Consider the following 10,738-nt stretch of genomic DNA (forward strand, 5'->3'; position numbering starts at 1 on the left):
AAAAATGTGCACTTGGAGGCGGTCCCTGGTCAAGCATGGCATGGAATATTGTTCTTTTGTGCCTGAATTCAAGCACTGGTGTACTGGCTCATGGGGGGGCTCCAATTTACAACGTAAGCACCGGTGCAGGCAGAAGGCTGCCCCACACAGTTTTCCAATTGTTTCTAGTTATATAATTTTTTAGATATATACAAGTAGGTAAAAAGGTGTATAAGATGGTAAAGTTGGCACTTCAGCTAAGCATGACTCTCTACACGAAGTGCAGTGCTGCGTGTCCTGGCTGCCCACGCAAAAGTTTGCTCATTTTGTGTGTAAATTGATATTGGTTAGTGCCATAGAAATGTGAACTCTTCACAACATAGAGTGCTACTGCCGTTCGATGAGTGGAACACCGATGTTAGCCGTTGAGGCCTGCGTAAGTCTCAACGTAGCTGTTGAGATGGGCTGAAAACCTCTAAGCCTTCTCTCCTGCAACAGCCTCAGTGCCACCGCGGAAGCGAAAAATACTTCCTGCCGCAGTGCGTACTAGTAACTCAGTATATGAACGGACTTTTCAGTATGCCTCCCTATGCTCTGATGTATATATCAACGAGGGTTTGGGGGTCCTGCGGGTCCGAAATACTGCCTTGCATAATAACACTCACAGCTTCATAACCACAGCCACAAGCGCAAACACAATGCTGCAGTATGCCCAGAAGAACACTGTCAGTCTTTCGCCTTCGCTGATTCCACTCCACGTGCTAGTAACCCATCCACACACAACGCGATTGCGATCTCAACGTATGCTAGGTATAACAGCGATCATGGAGCAGTGAGGGGGTTCACTAGCGAATAGTTCTTCTTTTGGAATTACCGCCACAGAGGAAGTTAAGTATTTCCCCGTCCAGCAAAAAACGTTACTTAAGGTCTTAAAAGAAAAAAGTGCAACGAAATCCTAAATCAACCGGCCAGAGTACCAGGAAGGCTTGCCGAAGATTTTCGTTGTGTTGAGTGACAGAAATCCGCACAGTTTTTGAGCCATTACTGATGCTAATTGTGCTGTTTGTGGCGCTGTTCTAATCTGACGTTCTCCTTGGCTCTCGATACCCAACACTGCAGACCAATCAGGACTGGACGAAATTAAGGGGAGCCTTTTAGGAAAGTGCAGTGGCCACGGCTAGTTGTGAGAGCCTGTCATCGATGGAAAGCAGAACGGAGGGTACCAACGTCAGCAAAACAGTGCAGCGGTGAAAATTTGGGGCTCACGGCTCATTTACGAGCCTGCACTTCAGCCCAGAAATTATTTATGAGTACCACAGAAGCATTTGGCGCGGTGCCTGAATTTCGTTCGTGCTCAGTGCCTTACAGTAAAGGTTCACTGGCGAGACTGCTCATGGCCGTTGCCAAATGCAAAGGTACTTCAGAGCTGCTCACCATCCGCTTGGCCTTACGACGCGTTGCATTGAGTATTAGCATCTTAAACAACGCCACTCTAATAAGAAGCCAGTGCTATACATCAAATCCGTTCTTCCCTTCAGTGCTGTAGAGTAATTACCCCACCGAGGGCGGGCGCGCTTAGTGCGTCAAAGCCTAAAAGGTTCCTTAAAGTACAATTATCTTCCCTCATGGTGCCTAGCTAGCCCCACCTTGCTTTTTCGTGGGTTTTCAGTGATGCCTCACAACGAAGCGTTCTTGCCAAGCCTCCACCAGCCCCAGGTATTGCTTTTCGGGTGCGTATTGCAGAGTCCGGAGTCCCCTCCATGGCTGCATCCAAGAGCCTCTGTTCCGGTTTCCCAGAAGAATCCCAAATTATGCGCTGCGCGGAAAGTTGCAGAAAGGTTAGGCAAATCTGCTATGAGCCTTTGAACTCCTTCCCTAGAATAAATTAATATTCAGTGGCTCGAGCACTTTCAGACTTAGGAGTTGGGCGGAAATCGTCGGGTAGAGCCAACTGGCTCCAATGCTGCCCATCTTCCGGGGCCCCTTGCAACCGAAGGGCTCAGTCAATCAAACTCGAAAATGGGAGCAAGTGACCAGATGCAGCACCTTTCTAGCTGCCAGCTAACGATTTCTTCTTAAATGTGCCACCATGCTGCACTCGCTTCACAGGAATTGTCGACCGTAGCAGCTGTGAGCCACTTGAGCTCTTTCTGTACGACACGCCGAAAATCCTATACGCCATTACATTTGCCGTGAATCTTAGAGAAGAGCCTTGCTTTCTGCCAAAGAATACTGCTAGTGGTCGAAGGCTTTGCTAGGCACAAGGCTAAGGTGCAGCACAGCAAGTCAGGCTCTTAACTTTTCAGCTTGCTAGTTCCACAGGAAGACAAGAAACAAGAAAAGCTCTATAAGGTGGCTCTAATTAGTTCATTCACTTTTGAACACCAGTAAGAGATAAAGAGTTGAAACTTCTTGTTCTCTCAACTGCGCGTCGCGGTGGCGCAGCCTTATTAGGCCCCTTCGGTACTTCTACAGCGCACAGCTGGAAAATAGCACTTCATGAATCCATTAATACAGCGACGATTTTTATCAATATTATGCGTGCACAACTAAAGGTTAATTATTCACTTCTGACCTGCCGTCAACTCAGCCAAATGTTGTGATGTACCTACACGCATGCAAACCAGCCGAGAGAATACAGAACTCGTACTGGGCAGGCTCCGTCTAACCCCTGCATGGTTTGCCCTGTTGCTACCTAAGTACTTTCACACCCACATAAGATAACCCAAATAGACCAGGTAAAATGCAAAGGATTCAAGTCCGTTTCTCTTCTAGCCTCTCCGACGCCTTCGGTGTCCCTAGGTATGTGTGTACCTCCACGCTGCAGGTGACACAGCTAGCCACAGTCCCAGTCCCTGGTCTTTTAGCCAAACTCCCTAGGCTAGGTGTGCGGCAAGAATTAAGTTTCTCTACCTACGAACTTTGTGATAATGCTTCATGCGTAAAATATAAATGTTAGAGCCTTATGGGCTTATGGGCTTGTACTTTTGCGACTACGTAGTGCTACGCACTGAAGAGTCTCTTTGAAACCTGGAAGAGAATTATAGAGCTGGCGTTGTACGGAACACGCCAGGCCCTCCTGTACATATCCGTTGCCGTAACATCGGTGATTCTGCAACTGCTTGGATGATTATGGAGTCACCATCTACGAGCGAAGGTGTAGTGTGCGGGCATTACAGTGGCTCCCGAGTGACTCTATAGTGTGCCTAAGTGGCCTATCCCTTGGAATAAACACGATATAATGTAGAATTAGTATTAAACCAGGTCAATTATGCAGGAGATAGGGCCAACAGGCCATGGACGCCAACAGGCTATGAGCGCCAACTCGCTGTGAGCGCCGACCGGCTATGAGCGCCAGCCGGCCGTGAGATCCAAATGCGCACTAGGGTTTTGGAGCTGAATGAGCTGCCGAGACACCGACCAACCTTAAGAAGTCAAAGTTAGGCGGAGACACAGTCTTCCTTTCATGGACCAAAAAGGACGTGGAACATGACTTCAGGCCAATTAAATGGATTCAACGAGTGAAAGCTTGCACCCCCAGAGGGCCCTCCAGTGGGCCCCCTTGGGTGAGATTTCTAGGGAGGCCTACTTTGCAGAAGTATGAATATGCTGGCTGCCACGAGCACGCATCTGGGTGCGTAGCCGCCCCTATGGTTTAGGGCGTAGGGTTTGGTGTTTAGGCTTTGGAGGCTAGGCTTTGGGACTGTAGTGCTCAAATGGTGAAGATGAAAAGCCCCTGTGACTCCAACGGCCTAGGGTTTAGGGCTTAGGGGGTTTGGGGCTTGGGTTGCTATTTATCTACATGCAAGTTGCAAGCTCAGAGTAGACCGGCTAGATTGAGGCTTTGCAAGGGTTTAGGGTTTGATGGGAAAAGAAGTAAAATGCCTAGGCAACTGATAACAAAACGCATGCTAAGGGGAATCAAACAAAGAAGAGAGAGGAGAGAAAAAAATAATGCACTATGCAGAGGCGTGACTATAACTTGTGAGCATTAGAAATGACCCATAGTCCAGTGGCCTAAGAAAATTCGAGCTAGAATCTAGGTTTGACTACACCTGAACTAGAGCAAAAAGGGAAAAAGCGCCACGCAAGTGAAATTAAGACTTAACACACACAATCTATATTCATGGCTTTGTCACGTAGTAAGAAAAAATGCATACCTACACTGAAAGACTGGTCTTAACGCGGGAGCAACCAGCAGCAGCGCGAGCCAGGGGTGCAACGCAAGGCAGAGCACCTTCTGTACCTGCCCCAGAAGAGGCTGTAAATAGGGAAAACGACTCTGAAGCAGCCTGTTACAGACACAGCAACAGAGAGATAGCTGGAATGTAATGCGGCTGCGGCGGCAACAGCAAAGCTCCAGCCTCGAGTAGATATGAGGCACTGCAACTTAAGGCTGCAGTGGACGAAGAAAAACGCCTAAAAGCTCCTTTCAGTGACAGAAGAAGCATTTTGAGGACGCTTAAAGCTGTAGTGCATAGCATTGCCATGCAGGTTGGGAATGGTCTCCTGGGTCATGTATTTTAGAACATGTAGGTTGGTATAGCAGCTATAAATAGTTGCCCTGCGGAATAAGTTCAGTATCGGGCGATCGGGCACATTGTGCTGTATAATTAGGCTTCGCGTTTGCTGCTGGCAAAATGCCTGATGCTGCACTGTAGTAAGGCCACGGATGGAGGGAGAGACCGGGAAGAGACAGATGCCTCTCTTCGGAAATTAAACGTAGAATAACAATATTTGGATTTTTTCAGTATGTAATTGGTGCCATCAACAAATAGTCTTACGGATGAATCTATGTCGCCAGAAAAACGGGCACAAGAAAGAGCCAAGCTGCGCTTAGCTCGCTACCGAGCAGATGCCAGGCAGACGGCGCAATGGCGTTCTGTGAAGGTGCGTGCAGCTGGCATCCGCGCTTTTGCATACTTCGAGAAGGCTACCTAGCAGCTGATGCGCATGAATATTATGGGCGTCTTTGTTGGGATAGCGGGATTTTGTTTTTTCCCGTACTTGCTACGTGGCATGCCGTTCCACTCCCTAGCTGGCGTCCGCGAGAAGTGTTTTGACAAGGGGACGACTGCGGAAAGCTTGCGCTAACAGCAGCTCGTTTTACAAGTGAAACAAACACAACAATCCCGTTAAGCGCATTGTGTCATCTCATTCCTAGGGTTTTTCACTTTGATGGGTCGATTTGTTTCTTTCGTCATGAGCGTCCTTACCGGAGCGCTGAGGAGACTGAAACTTACGCAGTGAAATAATTTGCAGGGTGATTTTCAAATACTCATATTCAAGGTCATCTGCAGTACTAAATGGACACCCTGTTACAAAATAGCGCAACGTCTTCCGTCTTCTTGCCCATCAAAGTCCAACCTTTCGCTTGAGTCCTACCGCTTTCCTTCTGAGTTTCTGAAGACAGCTTAGAGAATCGTAACTGTGCGACAGGGCACGACAAAGGGTTTTGTAGCAGTTCTACTGAACCGTCAAGCCCAGTGTTACAAACCGAGCACAGTACGGAAATGTAACAGCAACTCAAAATCCCAGTGTAATCCTATGGCAGTTGTAGCTACCGCCATCTGTACGCTTCCGCGTGACCCTCCAGAATAAGCAAAAATGCATTACGTCCGCCTCTGGAGAATCCTGAATATAAATGAGACTGCCTCCATACATTCAAGTTAGGACCTGCTCTATCCATAGGGCCTCAAGGCTTGCTCAAGCCACTGACCACTACATACTACCCTTGGACACTTGAACGAACAGAAAAAGCAAGAGATCCTTACCCTAAAATCTCTCAATTGTTCTTTTTAGCGCGAAATCTGACCAGTCTACGCAAGTTCTCCGCTTTTTATAGTGTCCAGCACTGCAGTGGCTGTGGCTGGGCTGATGCAAGGCTGCATGGCATGCTGCAATGAGTATTTTTGGTGTTCGTCCACTTTATTAGGCCATTTATATGACTGAAATGGCGAAGGTACTCTGTTTGGACCGGCGATAATCCTCTCGCGAGATCACTTTCATTCCCTCTTGGGGGGCCCCACAAGTCGATCCCTTTCCCTGTAACCCTTATATTCCTACCCCGCTCGTTTTGTTCTGAAGGAAATTGTCATCAAAGTACCGCCAAATTGCAAAGTTGCAACTTTGAACCTGGGCAAACGAACAGGGCCGAGCCAGTGGCCCTGTGCAGCATGCGGGGTGCTGCGGCTTCACGTCCTACTTTGCATATCTGTTGCGCCATCAGCTACTTTTGCACTTTCAGGAGGCTCCTGTTAGTCTCTGCATGGCTCACTTCCTGCTAGTGCTGTGCTTCTGGGGTCAACCAAGAAGTAGCCGGTCAGAGCCGGTCACAACATTTTGTCGCTGGAAGACCAACAGTTGATTTCCTCGACGGACTGCACAAAGAAGACGAAGACTAGAAAAGCCACATGAGTGGCCTGCCCTGTTGGGCAGCTGCGCTTATACGCTGGTGGTTCCAGATGCAGACATGGCGTGGAACAACGGTGCCCCCAAAGAGGCAGTTTCTGGGGAGGGTCAATCCACACCCTCTCCCTCCCCAGGTTTGTCTAAGGCAGAAGCTGCAGGAGCTGTTGGTTCTATGGTTCACGTTGAGCAGCCACTAGGTGCTCTAGATGGCACGTACAAGGAGGTGTTCGGCATGCAGTCGCCGCCTCGAGGTGGAATAAGGAAAGCTTCAGCAGCTCCGTCCCCAGGCGCAACGGCAGATTGGCAGGCCCAGCAGGTGTATAATTTTGAAGTTCCCTATGCGCTTCAGCCGTTTATGAGGGAGGGGCCTCACGGGGGTTTTGCTCCTGCCCGTGTTTACGACACTCCTCTGCAGTCACAGATGCGGGGCAGACAAGGCTCTATCACTGGAGGGAGCGCCACGAAGTGGTGGCTACTTATGCTTATGACCCTTAATACTCTTGCCTCGTGCTGGGGGCTGTGGGAATTGCGGCAAAGAACAGCCCAAGTGATTCACGCGCAGGAAGTGGCCTTGGGAGATCTGACGGAGACGATTAGAAGCCGCTTGCTCCCTGTTTTTGATCATGGATTTTTCCCAGAGTTGCTGTCCCCTCCACCTATGGAATCCTTGACAAGGCAACTCTTTTATGAATGGGCTGGGGCAAAGGAAGAGCCCGGCGTGGCGCAGCAAGAAGAGGTGACCACTAAAAAAGGAAAGCCTCCAAGGTTGCCTCTTCAGGGGGGGGCAGTTGAACCGACTAGACATAAGAGATCAACACTGCTACCTGACTTCTTGCTAAGTCCAACTATTGCTTCAGGGCCCTCTTTGGGATTCAGTTCTCCTGTTGTTGCCGGAGTCGAAGGGACCTTGCAGTCGCCTGTATCCCCAAAGTGGAGCACTTCCAGCGAGCAGCGTTAAGCTTTCACTCGTTCGCAAGGTTGTGTGTGTGTTTGTTCCGTTGTAGAAGAGGCAGCGCCAATGAACGTTCCTTGATTTAAAAGCAGTGTTATCGAGGTCGACGGGGAGCTCTCACGAGATGCTGTGTGTTGCGTGCGGTTGTTGGTGGTGGAGTTTTCGCGTGGCCGGCATTTTTCTTTGCTACATTTGCAAACAGGCTAGGCTCTTATACGGTTGAAGTAGTTCATGTGTGTGGCGAAGGTATCTCAACTCGTGGTGGTCCGTAGGAGCAGCCCATTCAAAATGTTCCGCATACAAAAGTTTGCGATTCGAAAGGGCCGTCACAAGTGAAATATACGGGGGAAAGAGGAAGGGCATTCGTCTTCCGACACGTTCATGTAAAGTCGACCGTGCACTTTGCGTAGAGACGCAGTAGACAACGAGGCTCACTATCAGTCAAAGATGCAGACTATGTTGTTTTTGTGATTCATTACGGATATGCATCAATCTAGTCTGGTTTCAAACCCTTCAATGATCGCGCAAAGGGGGGTTTTACAGAGTTTGTGAAGCCGTCCTTCAGTGACGGTGACTTGGACGCCCCTTCAGTGTTTGAGGCTCGTCAAACTATTTAGAAAACCATGGAAATTTCAGAAAGATCACCAGAATACAGTGCCATAGGAAAAGCAGAAGCCGTTAGTTAACGATACCCCCAACGAATGTATCACGGCGTGTCTCCGACCGCTGCGGCCTTTGTGCTTAGTCTGCCCTGAATCGCCTTCGCAATTATATCTGTACCTTCTTAAGTAGGAAAAAAAGTGTTTTTTCGCAGCTTTTAATATTTTTCGTGACGCATCTCGGTTAAACCTCGATGGCCACCAAGATGGGCTACTGTCCCGCTGAGCGGTCAGTGGAGGAATCAAGCGAAGGAAATGAGCAGGTTTGTTTCCACAGAATCTCATTCAAATGTAGAGACTATAGATTCCCGTAAATGATAATATAAAGAGACAAAACAAAGCCTTACAGTTACAGGAACAGGAGAGGCAGAAAGAACCCCAGGATGCAGTGGAGCCGGCAAATACAGCGCAGCGTTTGCTACAGATTCCATAGCAAGTAATTGCTCTACATAAATTAACATTTATTTTTTACTGTATTGGAGTAGGGTAGGTAGAGGCTGCGGTCGTCATTTGCGCTTCTCGAGCATCCCCATTTACTTTAAGAATTTGGTAGCCGATTTGAGACCCACCAGAAGATGTTCAGTATGAAAGAATCTTTTCTAAGCATTATGGCTCCTCTTCTTCTCCATAGCATTTATTACTAGTCATATTCCTGGTAGAGCAGCACCTCTCCAACGCAAGATAGCTCACTGGCAAAGCAAGACATAGTCACCGCACTGATATTTTGAAAATGACAGCTGCCTAGCTTGGCCTACGCTAAATTCCGGTTCAACGGACAGATGTATCAGAGGGTAGGAAGCAATTTACGGCTACTCAAGCTTGAACATAAGTAAAAGCCACCTCGCAACAGGCAGCAAAAGATACGCAAAAGTGAGGACTGCAAGGCCAGCCAATATACTCTTTTCCTCGCGTAGGGCCCTCTCCTTGCGTCGACTTCTTGCAGTCTTTATCCCCTGAGACGGGTGACCGGTTCCTCAGGGAAGGCCTCAGTGGGCTGCAGCAGACCCCACCAGACGGCCGTTTGGCCTATGTGTGCTTATCGCTGTGTGGGCGGGGTCTGCGCCAGCTGATGGTGCTATGTGACGTGAAGAAGCTTCTCTCAATAGACATTTCCGACAACAAGCTCACAAGCCTTTACCCTGTCCGGCTAGCAGCCAACCTTGTGTATCTTAATGCCAGCAACAACCAGATAAGCTCTGCAGCGGAGCTGTCAGCAAATGCGAAGCTCGAGCATGTTGACCTGAGGAGGAATCTTATTACCTCTCTAGGTAACATCCTATCTTATTTAACTAAGTTAGGCGCACGCAGACGTCCCTCTCAAAGGGTTCCGTTAAAGTTCCACGCGGGTCGAATGCGAAGCGAGTGTAGTTTGGCCTCCTGTCCTATCAAGACATTTTGTATCCCTAGTGTTTTGAATCCTAAAACCGAGAAGGAGCTGTTCCCCAAAGGGTATGTTACTGACGCCCGGATTTCACCGTCTTCTGCTTCAAGTTTGAAACTGCCGTATTCAGGTGACTGGCAATTCAACGTCCGTCTACGTGTGCTGCGACTCGGAGGGAATAAACTTGACTCCCTGAAGTGTGGAAACCTAACGAGAAACAGCTTGCTTAGGGAACTTGATGTTAGTAATAATGCGATTGAATCTCTGGAGCAGCTGCCCTACCTGAAGTGTCTAGACACCCTAGACATAAGCAGCAACTCCCTCAAAAGCCTCGACGGGATTCAACAGGCTCCTCTTTTAGTAGTTCTGCATGCTCAGGTGAGTGTTGTCTCCTCTGCAGCGAGCCCATCACAGCTCGTAAACGAAACCTCGATGCAAATGTAAAAATATACATTGGCTTCGTTCTCCCCCCTGTCAAGCAGGGTAACCAGTTAACCTCTCTCCATACGCTGGAACTTGGGCAAAACCGCCTCTTACGCGAGATGTACATTCACGAGAATCCTGGCTTGAATAGGCCACTACAGCTTCTAGCCCTGAAAAGTACGGAAGCCCTCCAGAGCCTTCAAGTATCACCAGGGCCGATGACAACCATTCCTCAATGGCGTCTGCACTGCATACATTTGCTACCTCAGCTGTTGCAACTTGATGGCCGTCTTGTGACAGCAGAAGAACAGGTAAAGCCGAGACACCCTAATCATTAAGGGATTCCGCGTGGTCTGCAGCCCAGGAACTAAAACTGTCTTCTGCTGCCATTGTTTCCACTGTTTTGTTTGCTGCTGCTCCTCTTCTTAGTTCGCTGCAGCCGAGGCCTTCGGGAGCCTGGAGTACGCTCAGCGAAGGGTGTGGGAGTCTCTTATCCCCGATGAGCCCTTTGTAGACCGTCGTCTTTTGAAACTGTGCAGCAAAAAACAGAGTATGTCTTGCCCCAAGAAACCTGTAGAGGGCACTTTGACAGTTACCAACCAGTGCTAATTTCTGGAACCGCCGTAAGCATTTGCCAAGCAAAAAATATTCTTTGTGCTCATGTTTAAAGGCTAGGACTCTTCGTTTCATCACGGGGCTATCCCCGTCTAACAAGTCGACGCATCCAAAAAATTTCGTCAGTTTGAAGTTGCCACATGATCCATGGCTTTAAAAAAAGTAGAAAGCCGTTCACATACAAAATAACAAGGAACTCGAAGTCTCATCGTTGGCCTAGGGGGTTGTAGCTTACACTCTGTGAAGCGGCTTTCCCTATCTTCGAGTCCCCACTAACACTCTTCTGCCGTATCTTGGCAATTCCCAATAACGAAACCT

At 48.7% G+C, this 10,738-nt stretch overlaps 2 protein-coding genes across 2 annotated transcripts; both read left to right on the top strand.

The window, feature by feature from the left end:
- Positions 1 to 6,451: 6,451 nt before the first annotated feature.
- On the top strand, positions 6,452 to 7,348 carry ENH_00015460 (hypothetical protein, conserved; the record flags this gene model as incomplete). The annotated part of the gene is made up of 1 exon (XM_013578997.1): positions 6,452 to 7,348. One exon carries the CDS (start codon positions 6,452 to 6,454, stop codon positions 7,346 to 7,348), a length of 897 nt encoding a protein of 298 aa, XP_013434451.1.
- A 1,432-nt stretch (positions 7,349 to 8,780) lies between these two features.
- Positions 8,781 to 10,414, top strand: ENH_00015470 (hypothetical protein, conserved; the record flags this gene model as incomplete). Its single annotated transcript, XM_013578998.1, has 4 exons — positions 8,781 to 8,792; positions 8,945 to 9,269; positions 9,513 to 9,760; positions 10,235 to 10,414. The coding sequence occupies 4 exons, from the start codon at positions 8,781 to 8,783 to the stop codon at positions 10,412 to 10,414; spliced, it is 765 nt and encodes a 254-aa protein (XP_013434452.1).
- Between the last annotated feature and the right edge of the window lie 324 nt (positions 10,415 to 10,738).

The sequence above is a fragment of the Eimeria necatrix genome, genomic scaffold (assembly GCF_000499385.1).
Source record: "Eimeria necatrix Houghton genomic scaffold, Enh_scaff14, whole genome shotgun sequence".
NCBI lineage: Eukaryota > Apicomplexa > Conoidasida > Eucoccidiorida > Eimeriidae > Eimeria > Eimeria necatrix.